The 19,438-nt window shown below is 40.4% G+C and overlaps 1 protein-coding gene across 13 annotated transcripts in view; it reads left to right on the forward strand.

The window, feature by feature from the left end:
* SPATA6L (spermatogenesis associated 6 like) overlaps positions 1-18,998 on the forward strand; it is a 66,118-nt gene extending 47,120 nt beyond the window's left edge. For 6 of the 13 annotated variants that reach the window (XM_053573673.1, XM_053573682.1, XM_053573699.1 and 3 more), the window contains 8 exons: positions 1,905-2,141; positions 4,401-4,433; positions 4,887-4,989; positions 7,702-7,736; positions 8,465-8,652; positions 13,245-13,335; positions 14,738-14,844; positions 18,787-18,998. In XM_053573673.1, coding sequence (XP_053429648.1) covers positions 1,905-2,141; positions 4,401-4,433; positions 4,887-4,989; positions 7,702-7,736; positions 8,465-8,652; positions 13,245-13,335; positions 14,738-14,827 — 777 coding nt within the window. In that variant the 3' untranslated portion in view covers positions 14,828-14,844; positions 18,787-18,998. Of the gene's footprint in view, positions 1-1,904; positions 2,142-4,400; positions 4,434-4,886; positions 4,990-6,342; positions 6,521-7,701; positions 7,737-8,464; positions 8,653-13,244; positions 13,336-14,737; positions 14,846-18,786 lie in introns of those variants that run through there. The other 7 variants (XM_053573723.1, XM_053573729.1, XM_053573709.1 and 4 more) reach the window with 4 other exon arrangements.
* The last annotated feature ends 440 nt before the right edge of the window (positions 18,999-19,438 follow it).

A 19,438-nucleotide genomic window follows, 5' to 3' on the forward strand; every position in this document is an offset into this window, starting at 1 on the left:
TATTAACTTTTTAAACGAATAACTTTTGTTGTTTTTTTATTATAGCAAAAGCATCACTTTATTTTAGAAAATTAGAAAATAAAGAGAACAAAATAAAAATAAAAATCATCTGTTATTCTTACCATTTAGGGAATAAGCATGACTAATTTTTTGAGTATATTCTGTACACACACACATATACTTCTTAAAAACATTAGGATCATACTGCACTATATGTGATTTTGTACCTTTTTTTTCACTTAATATGTTGTGAGCATTGCCTTATGTCCTTAAGTAGTATGAAGCCAATTTTTCATGGCTTCCGAGTATTCCATTGTATGGAAATACTAGAATTTGGCAAGTTTCCTTTTGTTGAGCACTTAACTGATATACCAGTCAGAGTCCAGTTAGGAAATCAAACCAGACTTGTTTTAACAGAAAGATTTAATGTGGAAAAAAAAATACAGCTAAACAGGAGTTGAAGGACTGAAAGACTAAAGGAGAAAACTGAAGTGACAGAGTAATTGCAGAAGACAGTTATTTTCTGCCTCTCTGGCTGGGTCATCAAGAACATAGAAAGCCAAAGAGACCACACAGAATGGGGCCCAGACCCTTGGAGAGGGGCTACTTTCCAGGGTGCTTCCTCAGGTGTTCAGAGGTGGAACTCTGATGAAGTGGGGCTTCGACCTCTAAGGAGGTTGTGCTGCTCACTTTAGGTACTACAGAGGTTTGTAGGAACCTCAGATCTTTCCCTGGGGCTAGACTCAAATCTCTGAGCAGGGGGCTCTGTCCAGCTGGTACTGATATGTGTGAAGGAGTGCAGTAAAGCTAGTTCTGGCATTAGGAGGGAAAAACTATAAGCTGGAATTATTTGAATCTACCAAGGTGAAGAGTTGTTGGGATGATGCTAATGTTAAAAAAAAGAATGCAGGGCGGCGCCTGTGGCTCAGTCGGTAAGGCACCGGCCCCATATACCGAGGGTGGCGGGTTCAAACCCGGCCCCGGCCAAACTGCAACCAAAAAACAGCTGGGCATTGTGGCGGGTGCCTGTAGTCCCAGCTACTCAGGAGGCTGAGGCAAGAGAATCGCTTAAGCCCAGGAGTTGGAGGTTGCTGTGAGCTGTGTGAGGCCACGGCGCTCTACCAAGGGCCATAAAGTGAGACTCTGTCTCTACAAAAAAAAAAGAAAAAAAAAGAGTGCAAAACTGGAAGTGGCCAGTCTCATCTGCTCTAGCCTTACAGTCTTTTTAGCATCGTCTAGTGGCAGAGCCTAACAGACCAGCTAGAAAAGCAAAAAGAGGGTTTGCAGAGTCCCTGGCCCAGTATCATATAGCTGAGGTGGGTTTGCAGCTGGGAGACAATTGCTCACTCACCAATACAGTTAGTTTCTAATTTTTAAACTATTGTAAGCATTTCGGTAGCTATACACATAGCCATAGTCCTTTCTTTTTTATAAATTCCTTGAGGTGAAATTGCTGGACCCAAGTATATGACAAATCCTCTATCTCTTAATATATCACTTATCTATGCCTAGGGATTATCTGGCACTTCCTAAATTTCCCCTAATACAAATAGATTTCAACTGTCATTAGTTGACATATACTAACCATACTATTGATGTTTAGCTGAACTAGAAAAAACTCAGGAGAGGAATGTCCTTTCCTAAGTTTGTTTTTATACATCTGAGATGTTCAGTCTTCTACCATCATTTTTAAAAGTTCAATTAAATACAGTTAGGTTTTGATTGAACTTTTTCCCCTTTCTTTTATCTCTTTATTTATTTATTTATTTTTTGCAGTTTCTGGCCGGGGCTGGGTTTGAACCCGCCATCTCTAGCATATGGGGCCGGTGCCTTACTCCTTTGAGCCACAAGGCGCCACCCACTTTTAATTTTTTTTAAAATATTCCTTCTTTTTTTGGTTTTAGGAAGAAACAGATGAGTCACAAAGGCCTTCATCTACATCACGTGGACCAATATTACCCCTAAATAACATGAAGATGAAGCCAAAGGAGAATAATCTCAACAGACGTCCAAAAAGCATACACCCCCGGGCATCCTCTCCATGTTCCCCCAGACATTTCCAAGAGCCCCCAGCTTACTCAAACCTTGGCAGTAGTTTCAAAATCCCTATAGGAAGCAAGCCTCCATTTGTAGTTAGACATGTGAGCCTAAAATTATTTTTTGGAGTACTTTGGAATGATAAGGGCATGGATAAGAGTGGAATAAAGGAAGGTTGGGCTATAAAAGTGAATGGGTTATATTAAATGAAGAGGGAATTCAAATTGGATAATAACTGTGATTAGATTATGTTCATTTCCTAGAGTCACCGTCAGGAAACTCTTATAAAGATTTGCATACAGAGGACCTTCTCAGTAAATGTGAACAATCCCTATTTATTCATTTATTTTTTGAGACACGGAGTCTTAACTCTGTTGCTAACGCTGGAGTGTTGTGGCATCGGCCTGGCTCACAGCAACCTCAAACTCCTGGGCTCAAGCAATCCTTCCGCCTCAGACTCCTGAGCAGCTGGGGCTACAGGTACCTGCCATCATGCCAGCGAATTTTTCTGTTTTTAGTAGAGGCTGGGTCTCACTCTGGCTGGTCTCAAACCCCTCAGCTCAAGCAATTCTCCCACCTTAGTCTCTCAGAGTGCTAGAATTCCCTATTTTTTTTTTTTTTTGTAGAGACAGAGTCTCACTTTATGGCCCTTGGTAGACTGCCGTGTCCTCACACAGCTCACAGCAACCTCCAACTCCTGGGCTTAAGCGATTCTCCTGCCTCAGCCTCCCAAGTAGCTGGGACTACAGGCGCCCGCCACAACACCCGGCTATTTTTTGGTTGCAGTTTGGCCGGGGCCAGGTTTGAACCCGTCACCCTCGGTATATGGGGCCGGCGCCTTACTGACTGAGCCACAGGCGCCACCCTAGAATTCCCTATTTTTAATTTTAAAAATTATTAATATAGTATGACGTCTGCACATGATAACTCACCATTATCCAGAAAAGTCAGTGAACTGACAAGGGTTGAAGACACATAACAAAGGCGAACATGTGCTCTGTATCGATCCAAAAGTAAAACTTCTTCAGTTTTAAAGAAAATTACTTGAGTGTTCTTAATGAGATTGCTGCTTTGTGGTCATACTTTGAAGAACAGGCAAAGTGTGTTTGTAGGAAGAAGCAATGATGTGCCATATTCTAATCCCTTAAAGTCATCTTAAATTTAGCCCTCCGGAAGTAGTGGACAAATTTAATCATACTAGTTCACTACTATGAAAGTAATGAAAGATACAGCCAAGTTCAAGAAAAAAATTGCCTATTGGCTCACTAGAATAATGAAATCATTGCTTAATTTGATATATTTTCTCTTCCTTTTTCACATTTATAGGCTTTATTTTTTCCACAAAGTTGTAATTATACTCCATATACAGATTAATTTCCCTATATATTCCCTACATATTTCCCTGTATATCCAGTTAACATTACATACAAGCATTTTTTTGGATTATTTCATACTCTGTATCAATACCCTTTCATGTTATAATTGATGACTTATTCTTCCAAACATTTAACTATTGATAGTATTATTAAGTTGATATTTTGACTTGAAGTCATTAAGGTGACTTCACAGGTGATGGAGTATAGTAAACCTCAAAGTCCAGGTGTTGTTAGGAAGACTGTATATGAAGAGTTGGTTTGTAGGTAGAATAGAGCTGTTGGTTAGAAACTACATAAGGCTATCTATAGATACTATCTATCTGCAGATACAAAATTACAGAACAACTGTTGTTTCCTTTGTAGCTTGGGCAAAGATAATCTGGAAAAAAATAGATCCCCTCCCCACAATCTTTAAACATGGCTTCATAAAAATATTGTTGAAATCAGTTTATTTCATTGTATTGAAAAAACTGTGATTTATTTTATTCAATATACATTTTTGTCCATGCATTATTAATTAAATAACCTTAAAATCTTGGCAGATTTCTTAAGGAATTAAAAATTCTTGATACATATTTTACTTAACAAATTTATATATGGCTTTTACTATATGCAAAGGCTTTGGTTGTTTTTTTTTTTTTTTTTTTTTTTTTTACTAGACTATGGAGAAGAAAGCCAAGCTTTTTTGTAAGTGATTTTACATATTTAGTTCATTTAGTTAGCCAGATTTCCCAATAGTATGTGATGTTTCCTTAAATAGAAGCATTAAAATTTAGGGCACCTGATATTTACAATATTTACAAGACTGTAAATTCAAGTGAATGTATTTCTTGAAGTAGAATGAAAAGTAATGTTGTAACCTGCCTTACTGAAATAAAAAAATAGAAAAAAATATAAAAAAAGAAATAAGGTAAAAACAATTCAGGAACTATATGTTGTACATATTCTGGAAAATTCCCTAATTCAAATACTTTGACCTGTTTGCAGATCATGTTGCCCAATTTTTCTTTGGAAAATAAGGTCAGTCACCTTAAATAAAATAACACAGATACCATTATTCTTTTCTCAAGAACATAGATAGTCATATCAAAAGAGAATATGAAAGACTAAAATTTCACCTTGTGGCAATCCCTGCTATCAGGAAGGTCCCATCTAGGGATCACTGCTTTAAGGAACATGAAACTCTGACCTGTTTGTAAAGATTGTGAAATAAAGCTACACTTGCTCTCTTTCTGTGCTTGAGCCTTCCAGGGGTGGGGAGCCTGTGGTTTGGGGGCTGCATGTGGCCTTCTGCATCTTTGAATTGCGTTCTGCAGCCATTTGATTGAATCCGAATTTGGATTTGGTCTAGGCTGCACTCAGGGATCTGGAAGGCCTCAAGTGTCCTTGTAGCCTCGGGTGCTCCCTCCCTGCCCCCCATGAGGGAGGGTAGTATAAGCTATGTGGACTTCAGTCTTGTTTCTTTACTTTCAGGTGGACAGTGCAAAGCCCTTTGGTGAGAACATTTCAGATTCTTATTTGCGGAAGTCTAGAAGAAAATCTAAGTTTTCAAGCTTTCCATTTCCATTGAGAAGAGGTACTTGAGTTCCTTGTTAACTCTTGTCCATTTCCCTATGGGAACAAATATTTCCTATTTATCATCTTTCATTCTGAGTAATCACAAGTTACTTTGGAAACTGTGGGCCTAATTTTCAAGCACTCTCCGGCTGTGGAATTTCCAGAGAGGTGTTCTCATGAAGCAGACCCAGCTAAGAAGTGGTCCATGTGTGATTTCCTATAGCTATTGGAGGAGACAGTTGTCAGCAGTACTGCTGACAATGTGTTGTGGTGGTTGTTGCTCCTTAGCTAGGCTGGAAAAGCAGAGAGCAGCTTATCCTGGTGTGAATTCCTTGCAAAGGTGCCATTAATAGCTAACAAAGAAGACTTTTCATTTCTCTGGATGGGAAAGAACAGGATTGATGATGATCAGAGGACATTATATTGGTTTGACAAAATTCTATGTCAGTGAGGAATGGAGCCAACTCTAAAGCAGTTGGGTTAAGCCAGGGGGTCTCAAACTTCTAGATTTCAGGACTCTTTTGCCTTCTTTAATATAATTGAGGACCCCAAGGAACTTTTGTTGATGTGGATAGTATTTATCAATATTTAGTGTGTTAGAAATTAAAACTAAGAAATTTTTAAAATATAAGAATATACTAGCATACATTTAGCCATCCAGAATGGCTGACATCATGACATGTCACGGTAACTTTTAGAAAATTACTTTGTAAAGTTGTTAGAGAATGAGAGTGAAAATGGCATATCATGTCTTGGTATTATTATGAAAACAGTTTTGACCTTGCAGATCTTCTGAAAGGTCTTAGGGACCTCTGGCAAGATCTCTGGGCTACACATTGAAAGTCACTGGGTTAAGGAATCCTTTGAGGCTTTTACCTTAATAATTGAAATACATGAATCATGGCAGTAGTGAAGGTCATGGCAGTGAAGGCCAATCATTTCTGAATTTCATCAAAATTCTTAAGCTAGAAGAGATGGTGATCGCCTACTCTTTGGTCTCCTGGTAGAATAGGATTTGTGCTGTCCCTGACATAAGAGTTCCTTATTTTAGATTTTAAGGTTTATACTTTTAGGGGCTACAAAATCTCTTATGGTGACTCAAGTCAGTGTTCTTAGGTTGTGGTGACTGTCTGATAGCAGTGGACCAAGGACAAAGTACCAGGTTTGAAGCAGAAAGTTCTTCATTACCTCTGACATTTAATTTAAATTCTTTGAATTGAAAATCCAGCCTAGAATTTCCCATTATGGTGAAATCAAGCAGCAGCAAATGTGCTTTTCCAGGGAGGACAAGTTGGGCTTAATGTTGGTTCTATTATGATGGGACTCATACATCACATTAGTCTTGGCCTTTGTCTTTTCTTAATCCTGGCAGGTGGAGAACTAAGGTTCCCGAGAGGTTACAGTGTGTGTAGAGGTCATACATCAAGTCTTTGGCATCCCTACATTTAGAGAAGACGTTCAGACCTCTGAGCTCAGAGCCTGGAATCCCTGTAGCTTTCAAGCCAGACCTTTGCTTAGGTCACCTGTCAGCTCATTCATCCAGGCCTAAGGTAGAATACAGCAGTGCTTCTCAAACTTGAATGTGCATTTGAATCACCTGGGGATCTTGTTAAATTGCAGATTCTGATTCAGTAAGACTGGGGTGGGATCTGGGATCCTCCTTTTCTAACAAGCTTCCAGGTGATACCGAAGCTGCTGGTCCATAGACTGTACTTTGAGAAGTGAGGGAATGAAGGCAAGTCTCCGTGAAAAGGAGTGCTCAGAACCAGTAGCCGGGAGGTTACTAGGCCACAGGGCAGGTTTGTGGCTCTGGCTGCTAAGGGCTTTAGTATTGCTGACTGCCTACTGAGCTGGGACAAGAGGGCACTCACATATGTGTATGCCCAAAGGATACGAAAATGAGTAGACTTAAAAATGCCTTTTTTATATGTATATATAGCTTCCTTCTTACTATTGAAGTCATGAGAGAAAAGTCCTTTGTAACTGTTTAAACTCCAGTCCTGGGGAAAACCATCATGGCCTTAGCATTGCCTTACAAGACTTATTTCAAAAACATTTGTTTTTCAACCTGGAAAAACCCAATCTAGTCTGTTTTCTCTGTGTATACATATTTATTATTTAATTTCCTAGTCATCCTTATCATTCTCTAGCATTAGGTCAATTTACTTACCATGATTCCCTAGGATAATCATAAGGATTTCCGTTTTTGTTCCATTATGTTTCTCCAAGCTTTTATGTATTTGTTGTATCAATTTAATATTTATGTCTACTTTGGACAAATGTACTCAAGAGATTCTGCATAAATAGAATTCCATGAAAACCAAGGACAGTGGCAGAAAGGCAGAGTTTATAAATTTAATTTAGACCCCCCATTACTTTCTTTTAGGCTCTAGGCACCTGGGCAAATATGAGTTTTTAGGCTTCTTGGGGGTTATTGAATTTACTTATTCACATTTTAGACTTGCTTTTACCCTTCCCCTTTCCACATGTGCAGTTATTAAAAATATGACTTCATTGTTGACCTCAAAAGGACAAAAAACCTCACAGATAGGAATAGTTGTGACTCAAGGGAGACTTAAAAGTTAATAGTGTAATTTACAAGGGAGCATATAAGCTCTTTAATAATTTATTCATTGTCAAATTTTTGTACTGCTGTAGAATAAATGAACAGCAGTTTCAGGGCTAACTGGTAGTGATGAGTCATTGAAATACCTATTCTTCTTTCTTCTAGCTTCTTCTCTTGACAGCCTTGCAGCTAACGTAAAGGTAATTTTAGAAGTAGAATTTGTAAAATGATTTTCAACTATCTTATGTCAGTTATTGTGCTTTCTCCAGTCAGTGGTGGAAAGTCTATTTCTAGCTATTGCTGTTTATGTGGAATTTCTATAGAGTAACTAGCATTTATGTAAAGAGGTACCCGGGCTTCACTGTGTACTTTGTTTTGGGGGTGGTTTGTGTCCCTCATGTAAGCTCTGTTAATTTGTAGGAGTAGTCACCAAGGAGAGTGCATCTAGGCCCAATAACGATCCATAGTGATTTCTCTAATCAAATGCCTTTGTACATAGAGGTGGTAAATCCTTTTTTCTTGAAGTTTAATTGGTTTGTCAAAGAGAAACTCAAACTTTCATGTCTGCAAAGAAAATTGAGTATACTATTATGCCATAGTGTTTAAGGATTTTTATTTAAAAACTCTATTTTTCCTAGACCAAATAATTCCTAGTTCCCAGAAATCAAAGGTCAGGGCATGAGTTTACTTTGGCCTATTAATATATGCCAAACATACAGACTTCTGGTTATTTTTCCTGACCTTGACTCCTGAGCATTTTGTCACTAGTCTTCCCTACTCCAGTCCCTCTTGTATTTGCAGGGGTCCTTGGAGTGGATAGTCTTATCATTTTACCCCCAGTTCTCTTCTTTGTTCCCCCACCCCTAGCTCTAAACTCTGCAAATAAAAAACAAAACTACAGCTAAAGAATAATGTGCCTTGTCACCAGGTTATCAAAGAGCCAGATGAACGGATTGTTTTAAGGAATCCATCACCATCACCTTTAGATTCAAGTAAGTTTGGAAAGCTCTCACCCAGTAACCAAGGGGATGTCAGTTTCCACCGGGAAACTTCCTTTGCCACCTCCCGGCATTCCAGATCTCCCAGCCCTCCAGATCAGCTGCTTCTCCAAGAAAGGTCAGTAGTAAGTACCCAGTTCTTTGCTTGAGGGGTGCGTTGTGGCCTGGCAGAAGTAAAGCCTGGTCATTTATTTCATCAGTTTGCTTTCTTAGGAATATTTAGCCAGTGGCACAATTTTTGTGTTTGGGTTTGTTTGTTTGTTTTTGTGACAAGGTCTCACTCTATGTGGGGGCATCATCATGGCTCAGTGCAGCCTAAAACTCCTGGGCTCAAGGAGTTTAAGGCTTTTCTCTTGCCTTTAGAAAGCATATCAGGATGCTTGTTATAAATGAGATAGACAACTTTGGCATGGATACTGTTTATCTACCCATTTTTTGTGTCATAAATTTAAAAACTAAAGCTTTTGATTTTACCAATATTAAAGTTTTCACTATAGAAAGTTTGGAAATTACAAAAAAGGGGTGGAAAAAAATCACCCATGGTCCTACACCCCCCCAAAGATAAATGTTGTTAACATGTAGTTTTATTTTCTTTGTGTCTTTTTCTAAACTTAGTTTCTTGACTTGTTTACATTATTGTGACAAATAATAACTATACATTTGCACGTGTCTGGAGGCAGGGCGGGAGAGTGAGAGCAGAAAACTTTATTTGCCTGTACTCTCTAATTAGTAATCATTCAGTTGACCTGAGTTTTGCCAGTTTTAACCCTGAAAGTCCTACTTTGTGGGCTGAGTCTCAGGCAAACCAGGACAATTGATTACCTTAACTCCAGAAAGTGGCACTGATAATAATATACCAGATTTAGGACAGTCGCATTTGAATGAAGTATATACCAACCTGCTTTTTTGTCACTGTTATTTGTGGTGAGAATAAGAAATTTCCATGCCAAAATAACATGAGTGCTTACAGAGGGACTCATAGAAGGGGAAGTTACCCTGGATTCAAGGCTTACAGGGAATTGGTTTTAAAGAGAGTTAAAATCAGCTGGCGGTGGTCAGGTGACATGTGCTCTATTATTCATCTGTCCCTAAGTGCTGTGTGATCTCACACAAATACTTGATCTCTCATACTTCAATTTCCTGATCTTTGAAATGAGTGTGATGATCAAAGATCCATCTTCTTACAGCCACTAAGTGCTCCTCTGATGCCAAAAGTGGGGAAGGTCAATGGATTTTGTCCATGTGCTTTGCTTATACACATTTCCTCAGCTCCTTATAATCAGTGCAGCAAGCTTTCCTGAGAGACCGAGTTGAGTGTACAGTTATTGGCAAGTATCATGTGCAATGTACACGATCACAGCACATCTCTGCATTCCAGTGGCTCACACACTAGATGGGAAGGCAGGCCTACTTCCGTGTCAGTAAATATGCAATAGGTTGTGCTATGTACTTAGCAGATATGCAATCCCAATGTGGAGGAAAAGAGAGCAGTAAGAGATTAATTCTGTGAGAATGGAGATCTGGGAAGGCTTTGTCTCTTTCAGTAAGTTTGTAGGATGGTTATGCATTCAGTCAGCCAGCCTTTCCTGAGCACCTTTATGCAACAGTATAGGGCTTCTCAACTCTGGCCAACATAAGAATTGCCTCATGCTTACTGAGTGGAAATCAATTGAGAATGGAATCAAGTGTGTGTGTGTTTGTATGTGCGAGAAATACGGAATATTTGTAGTTATAAGAGTGTGCCAGAAACGATTAATACTTGGTCTAGTTACAAGAATGTGTCAGAAACAGGTTTGATACTCATCATGGAAAGGCTAACATTGAAGACATTTTTCCTGATCTATGAAAACTTGCAACCTACCAGAGAACGTTAAAAAGAAAAGGTACATGTAGAACTTTCTACAAGGCAGTAGAATAGTGCAGACCCAATGCTACTGGAGGATAAAGAAGGAGGATGGTACTTCTGGAATGTTTTATAGAGGAGATGCCCTTTTTACGTGGCCCTAAGGGGAGGGCATTGGTTCATGACAGAGTCATAGGTATTTAGGGTGGGAAGTGGGAGGCAGGGCACTGCAGGGCTCCAGCAGTTAGATGAGTTTGGGAGAATAGTGGGTGCCAGGGCTTAAGGATTTGAGAGAGATGTGGAAACCAGCTAAGCTAAAGAGTTTGAGCTTTGCTTGGAAAGGAGTGGGGAGCTTTGCAACTTAGTCACAGGAGTTGGCACAAGTGACTTTAGGAATATGAGTCTGACTGCAGAACAGAGTTTTAGCCATCTCTGATGAGACAGCAAATTCCATGTGCCCAGTGTCACCCTGAACTGATAACTTTGGACTCAATTGCCCTATGAGTCTGTAAAAAGGGCTATGATTAACAGTGACACAGAGCAGCACAGCCCCAGAGAGGCCATCCACTTTGCCCATGGATGTACTTGTTTTAGTCCTTGAAGTCCTGCATCCCGGGAAACACTTAACGTTCCAAGTAAACCAAGATAGTCACTCACCTTAATTCCAGAAAAGTGGCCCCTAAGCTTAAGACAGCAGTTTTGAATGAAGGATATGTACTTCATATCGTTAGAGAAGAATCCATTCCCTCATTGACTTGAGTGATCACAAAGGCACTCCAGAGAGCTGAAGGCCACCTCACTCACTGTCCTTTTCACTTCAGCACCATCAGGACCAGTCTCTGTGCCTGTACCAGGAGGGCACATGAATAACACCTCTTGAGTTTCTCCTTGCTTAATGATTAATACTGAAGTCAGTAAGGGGATGAGTTGGGAGACAAATTTTGGAAAGAAATTTTTCAGCCCAAGATTTTATTGGAAGAAGTGGAATCTCTTTAACTATCAGGGTGAAAAATAGCAGTCCCAAAGGAGGGAGGAACCCTCTCAAGCCTTTTCCCTATGTCCTTCAACACACGTGTCCTTTTCCCACTGCATGAAGGGAAGATGGTCCAGCAGAGAAAGCTGAAACAAAGGTGCAACACTGCTCCTGTCTGTTGACCCCTCATCCTCAGAGACCTTCAAATGTAGGACAGATTGATGTAGCAGCAAGGGTAATAAGTGTTGGAATCCCTTCGGGACTAGTTACATAAGACCTGTGAAAAAGCATTTACAATGTCCAGCTTGTGGCTATTTGTAAATGCTAGCTTTATTTATAGCTTGAAAATATTTCTATTCCTTTCTCTTAGAAATTGTTCAGGAAGTGGGCGGCGCCTATGGCTTAACGGAGTAGGGCGCTGGCCCCATACGCTGGAGGTGGTGAGTTCATACCCAGCCCCAGCCAAAAACTGCAAAAAAAAAAAAAAAAAGGGACCCACTTCCTGGTCATTTAAAAGGAAAACACTTTCTGAAGAAATGTATTTACTTCTTAAAATAAAATTTCTTTAAAAAAAAAAGTCTTCAGGAAGTATAGAAATGATGTACATGGACTTTTCTTAAACATTCAGAGTGCTTCAGGCAGTGCTTTCCTTTGCTCGAGGTGTTTTCCCGGGTTGGTAGTGGATTTGTGTAGGCCCGTTCACACTTTTCTTCTTGTCTCCCTGGAAATGAGTGGGGCAGACCTGCCGCAGAGAGCTGTGATGAGGGGGCCAGACTCGGTCTGGAACCAAGCAAAGGGGCACAGAAGCAACTGGATTTTCACATGTTCCTGTCCTTTCCAGTGTTTATATACATTAATTGATGACAATGATTTCATCCAAATGGCTAAAATTCTTTAGTTGTTTTTAGAAAACAGTATCTGTGCTCTCCATTGTCAAATTACTATATACACTTTTGGCTTTTTTTCCCTGTGGCATTTTAAAAATCTTTCCTGATAGATAGTTTTAGCTTGGTTATACCTCAGGCTTTGGGATTTGGTGTCCATCCTCCTCCCAAACATGAATGAATAAATTAATGAGTGAATGAATGAATTAAATTGTTGAAGAAATATTTATTAAATACTTACTTTGATATTCAGTATCTACTATGTCCTGGGATGAGCTATTAATCAAAGAGTCTCAGCCCCAATTTTAGTCTAGGAATAAAGCAGACATTAACCAAAGAATGATAGAATGTCCATTAGCAGAAGTGGTATGAATGAGGCATAGGTGAATGAAACTTCAAGTGTGTTTTATTCTTCAAGCGGAAGGCTGTCTTCAAAAGAGGGGCTTGGGAAGGACTCTCCTGAGAAGTCAGAATTGAGCCAAGCTCTGAAGGGTGGATAGGAGTTAATAAGAGGGGAGGGATGGGGGTTGGAAAGAGGAGAAGAGCTATGGCAGATGTCTATGGAAGAGAAAATGCCCCATGTTTGAGGAACTGAAAAAGACTTTCCGATCTGTGGTTAAATTTGGAGTCTCGGTAGCCTATATTAAGTGAGATATAAAATAAATGTCAGCAAACAACTGGGTTTAAATTTTATATTAAAAACTTTTGGATTAAATGTTTAAATGTAAAAGTAAGTTTTACTCATGAGACAAATATCTTAAAACCCCAGGAAGATATAAAGAAGGAAAGAATCACTCAGAGCCACACCTAAACACAAACCATTCTTAACGTCTTGATTGTTTTTATTTGCCAGGGCTTTTCCTATATGTAGATTTAATAAAGGCATTGAAATCACACTGTGTATTTCATTTTGCATGTTGCTGTTTTTTCTTATCATTAAGTTTTAAATATCAATCGAGACTGTTACATACTTCCTGTAAGGGTTCTACCCTGTTTAATCGTTTACACAGGTTCTATCCTATTTCTCAGTCCACGTGGAAGAAGATCCACGAGCGGGTATGCAGTCTTCTGACATCCCACAGAGCTCAGCAGCACCTAAAGGTCAGGGTTTCTCCTGGCAAAACAATATGGGAACTGGGAATTACAGTCCAGTGAGGGAGGCAGACCTTAATCAAGTAATCACAGAAATAATCGTAAAATTGTGATGCTTACCAAGGAGAGTACCTGGTATCCCAAGAGTGTATGGTAGAGGGAATTCAACTTGGTTGGGAGTTAGGCAGGGCAGGCTCCCCAAGGAGCTTAGGTCCGAGATGATGAGCAGCAGTTAATTTGGGGCACAGCATTCATCAAGTGGAGGTCCTTTCAAAGGACAAGGAGAAGACAGTCTAACTGGCTTTCAGCTCATTCTTTTCCCTGGGCATGTGAATCCCAGTCCAGGGAAGAAGAGAGGTTGTGTGAGCTGTGTAAAGCCATGGCATGGAAGAAAGTTTTTCTAAAATTTAATAAGATGGTTTTATATGTTTGGCTTTTATGAAGGTGTGGGGAGTATTTCTGATCCACTAGTAGATATACCTGATACTTTGTGTCTGCTGCAGGTGTACAGCTAAGAGACCTTTCATCAGTTCAGAAGATTTCAAATGAAAGGTTAAGAGTGCCCCCGGTGGCTGAATTTAGCCATGACATTTAGTTGAACTGGTCATCCTTACTGACTTATTTATTTACGGGTTTATGTTTTGTTTTGTTTTTTAAAGATTGACATCTTACTCTGTTGCCCAAGCTGGAGTGCAATGGTGCAGTCGTCACTTACTGCAAACTTGAACTCCTGGGATGAAATGATCCTCCCATGTCAGCCTTCCCAGTAGCTGGGACTTTAGGCATGTGCCATGATGCCCAATTTTTTCTATTTTTTAAAGAGATAGAGTCTTGCTCTTGCTCAGGCTTATTTTAAACCCCTGACCATAGCACTCCTCCTGCCTTGGCCTCCTAGAGTGATTATAGACATGAGCCGCCATTAGTGGCACACTTGGCTAACTTTAAAATTTTTTATGGTGATAGAGTCTCACTGTGTTCCCCAGGCTGGTCTTGAACTCCTGGCCTCAAGCTATCCTTTCACCTCAGTCTCCCAAAGTGCTGGTATTACAAGTGTGAGCTAGCATGCCTGGCCTACATCTTGACTTATTACATACTGACGTATGGTATATTTATTGAATGACACTCATAAATGAATATTGATTATCCTGACCATGGGGATTACTTTATTTCCTTTCTGCAAAGACCTTGGCTTTGCTTTAATTCCAAATCTTTTCAAGTAAGGAAATTCTTAGAAAAAAGAAGAAGAAAGGAAAGAAAGAAAAGATCTATATATGCATGTTCGTACCTAGGCGAACTCCATGCACAGCAAAATGGGATGCACGGACCTCTTAGAGGCAAAACCACACATCCAAGTATCTTTGATCTCTTTTACATTATGGATAATGTAATTGCTGGATTTGTTTTGTTATAGAAAGATTCTACTGCTGAAGCAAATTATATGCTTGACAAGCCACGCTACCCTCTGAAGAAATATCCACTGCATGGGGAGAGATATTTTTAAGCTGCTGTCTTTTGGAAGTAAGCAGCTTAAATGCTTTTTCTTATCTTGATTTGCCAAAAGAATTTCAGTTTCCTGAGATCAATATGCACTAGAAAGTGTGATGGACAGGAGACGTGGAGGGACCCAGGAACTGTGAGCCCTTCCACTTGGTATGATAGTGACAGGATGTGTGTCTGCCAGCTCTCTTACCACCTTTTCTGCCCCCCAGCCGGTCTCACTCCACTCCTTATCTAAGGGACCCTCTGGCCTTCTTTCAGCTCCTTGGACACAAGCTCTTTCCTGCCTTGAGGTCTTTGCATATGTTTTCTTCATCTGGGATGCTTCCTCCTGACTCTGCCTAGGTAACTTCTGTTTCCTTCAGTTCTCATGACTTCCCATGATACTCCCCTCCCCCCCATATACCCTTTAGCACCCTGCACTTTTCCTTCAGAAAGTATGATACAACTTATTGTTATGTTTTTTAGTGGGGTCCGTCATTTAAAATCTGTCTTCTGTGAGAACATTCATGAGATCAGGGACTCTGTCTCCATTGCTCTCTACTTCATAAGCAGCATTCAGTGCACTAAGTGGAATTCCACTTGGCTTTTTAGACATACATACTAGGCATGTGTCCTGAACAAGAACCTGCTCCCTTCCCACCCCCATCTGCTGCTGTCCCTGCATCATCGATACTCCACCAAGGTCGTCAGTCAGTAATTTTTTTTTTTTTTTTTTTTTTTTTTGTGAGGCAGAGTCTCAAGTTGTTGCCCTGGGTAAAGTACTGTGGCATCATAGCTCACAGCAACCTCAAACTCCTGTGCTCAAGTGATCCTTTTGCCTCAGTTTTTCTGTTTTTAGTAGAGATGGGGTCTTGCTCTTGCTCAGGCTGATCTTGAACTTGTGAGCTCCAGCAATCCACCCACCTCAGCCTCCCAGAGTGCCAGGATACAGGTGTGAGCCACTGGTAAATATTTTTTATAAGTGAATGTTGAATGAGGAGTAATGAGGCAACTCTAGAATTCAGACCTGTGGCATATTGGCCATATTGTGGGATGTAATCTCTTAGTATTTTCATCTTTTTCTTTTCTACCCCAGGCCCAGAATAATAACAGTTCTTCCTCATTACATGGCTCCTAAGCTCTAAGATCTGATCCAAATGCTTCACATGTAGTAAATGAGTTAATATTTAATTCTCACAATAGCTCTATAAGATAAAGTACTAACATCCAGTCCATTTTACAGATAGGGAAACTGAGGCACCAAGAATTTAGGTACCTTGCTTAAGGTAGCATGGTTAGTAAATGGCAGGTATATAAAGAAAGCACTTTGGAACCAAGCAGAGTTTGAACGTTTCCCTGGATGTTTCCCAACAGGATCCAGTAGTGTATTGTTTAGTCCTTATACCAGCAACATTAAAATAATTACAAGTGTTTTTAAACAATTAAAGGACTGTAGAATGACCAGCTAGGTTTTCACTGTAGTCAGGCTCCTGAAAGTCTGGTTTGACATCACTCATGCTTTAGGGTACAAGTCGTCTTGTCCCAGGGCTCCCCGCTTTCAGCACACAGGAATGTGGAGAAAACTTAGTAATTGCCCATTCTGCAGGCTTCCACCTTAGAATGTTCTGCCTGGGAGATTAAAGGATGGATTCTGGGCCACTCAATCTCTGGTTGCCAAAACAGTCATCTAGGCATTTATTAGATGCTCATACAGAACATAGCCCATGTAATTACCAAATGCCAAATTGCACTCAATTTCAACATGTGGAATATCAAGTTACATAAAGCCCTGAACCACCTGATATGTGGACACTGATGTGAAGGGACAGAGGGAAAGTAAGGACAAAAATGCTACCTTGGAAAACAGGTTTCCTACATAATAGGAGTTCCCATGCAGTAATTTGGAATATGCTTCTAGGCCTTCCCTAGTATCTCTTCATACCACCCTCCCCTAACCCCCTCTTCTTGAGTCATGGATTCCTAGATTCTTGAGTCCATGGATTCCTATTGCAGAGATTGAGATCGAGATTCTCAATCTCTGCAGTAGGCTGTGAGTTTCTTGAGGACGGGGGATTTACAACACTTTCTAATCCCATACTGACCCCCTCTGTGCTGGTTAGTGAAGGCTCTCGTGGTCCTCAAAAACCCAGGTGACTCTGGCTAGTCTTAAGCAAAAAGGTCAGAAATGAATAAAAGTTGTTAGAACACATCTGCTTCTCCTTATTCTGGATGACTTCTTGGTAGTTCTGGTCTAAAGCAGAGGATTCCTTCTACACCTTAAAATGGTGAATATTTTGCCACAAAAAAAAAAAAAAAAACACACCTAAAAAAACAAACAAAAATTATTCCAAACCAAAAACCCCTTGGATTATCCAGAATTAATCTTGGAAGGCATGATTGCCGCTACCTTTTGGCTCTTACCAAGCATGTGAGCTGACTGCCCATGTCTGGAATACACACAACTGAGAGTCGCTTTGAAGGCTGGGCTTAAAGGCCCGTCTCTGAAACTTTGAGTCCCTCAGGTAGAATCAGGCCTCTGTCAAGGGAGGGAGACTGACTCCAGGGGTCCTCAAACTACGGCCCGTGGGCCACATGAGGCGGTCTGATTGTATTTGTTCCTGTTTTGTTTTTTTACTTCAAAATAAGATATGTGCAGTGTGCACAGGAATTTATTCATAGCTTTTTTTTAAACTATAGTCCAGCCCTCCAGTGGTCTGAGGGACAGTGAACTGGCCCTCTATTTAAAAAGTTTGAAGACCTCTGGACAGACTGTACCAACTCCACCCCATTAAGTTCTCCAGCCTGTGAGCATCTTCCTGGAATCTCAGGTTCCACGAATGCCTGGCCTTGAGTGGGAGCTGGGCCCCTCATAATACTCCCCACCAGAGTGCCAGCAAATAATTCAGACTGAATTTCCTCAGAAAAAAATTGGAGCTCCAATCATTTCTAAAATTAACAAACAGCAAAAAAGAAACCAAGGAAATTAACAAAAATAAAAGAACAAAAACTAATTGAAGTGCTGGTTTCTGGTCCAGCATGGCTCGGGAGGGAGCCAGCTCCTAAGATGGGACAAGATGGCTCCTAGCTTCACCCCTCTTTTCTGGATAGAAGCTGTTTTACTTCCTGTCATAGGGGCCCCTTCCCTTCTGTTACAACCAAAGTTGAAAGCAAATCTGCTTATAGATTCCAAGCCCCACCATTTGGGGCCCGAACTCTTTGCTTGGTCTACGGCATGTGACGGATTTGTGATGAGGTGGCCTGTGAGGGTTGATGTGATGGGTAATGGTACGCCTCCCTTCATCCCAGGAGCTCCAGCAGACCGCACAGGCAGTGACCATGCACCCCGTGCGAGGGCAGACCCCTGAGTCAGCAGTCCTCAGTAGCATTAGAATTACACAGTAGTGGGAGCTTTGAAGAGTACTAATGCTCAGGCCCCACTCCAGACCAATCTCTACAGGTGGTGCTCAGCATGGGCATTTTTATAAAAGTTCTTCAGGAGAGTCTGACGCACATGTAAGATTGAGAATCTCTGCAGTAGGCTCTGAGGTTCTTGAGGATGGGGAATTCAAAACACCCCTAATCCCATACTGATCCCTTCTGTGCTCAAAAAAAAAAAAAAAAAAAAAACCCAAACTGTTGTATAGGATACAGTTGATTGAAGCATGCGTACCAGTTCAACTTATTATCACCTAGCAGTTTTGGGCACATTTATTATATGCCAAGGACCATAATAACTCTTCACAATAATACTAGACAGCAGATACTCTGAGGATCATTGTCCCCATGTTATACAAAGAGGTAACTTGTCCAAAGTCACACAGGTGCTCTCTGCCTTATTCCACCCTGGGAACCCAGGGGAAAGGGCCAGAGAGTAGGTGACCCCAGGCCAGGGGAGTATGAAATCATCTTTTTCTTTTTGGTTGTGTTGTTTGCTTTTTTTTCTCAGTATCACTGCTGGTATGTGATGTTTCCATTCTGCAGGGGAAAATGGACGAAAGCCAAAGGAGGATCATGAAGAGCTCTCTCATCCGCGCAGCCGGCACGTCCTTAGAGAAGTGAACAGCAGTTTCAGTTGTGTGTATCGAGTCACCAGTGTCTAATCCCCTTTAATCTAATCCCCACCAGTGTCAACCCTTATACTTAGTCTTTTGTGCTCACTCAGGTAAGAGTTGTTGATTAAAGAGTTTGCTGTATGAGGCTCACATTTTCTTCTCAGACTGGAAAAGGCATATTTTAGTTTGTGTCTTTGTTACAATCAGGACATAGACAATCACAATAGTTAGCTGGCAGATGCTTTTCCATTCAGAAAGCACTCCTTAGAATTCTAGCTAAAATGTCAAGATGTCTTTCCAGGCATTCTTCATTTTTGGCAATGGATATGTTCTTGAAAAGTTCTTTTTTTCTCCCTTCTTTCCACTCTCCCTTCATCCTCTCCTTCCCTATCTTTCTCCTTTTTTTTTCGTCTTCTCTCTCTCAAATTCTATACCAGATAGAAGAAGTTGTGATTTAGAGGAATAACCTTGTAAATCCTCCAGGAAATATTGTCAACCTGACTTTCTCTTTTTGATAAATTTGTTGCTTTATTATTATTATTATTATTTGTGATTTATATGTAGTCCACTGAAAACCTAGG

Source organism: Nycticebus coucang, chromosome 2 (genome assembly GCF_027406575.1).
Source record: "Nycticebus coucang isolate mNycCou1 chromosome 2, mNycCou1.pri, whole genome shotgun sequence".
In the NCBI taxonomy this organism is placed as follows: domain Eukaryota; kingdom Metazoa; phylum Chordata; class Mammalia; order Primates; family Lorisidae; genus Nycticebus; species Nycticebus coucang.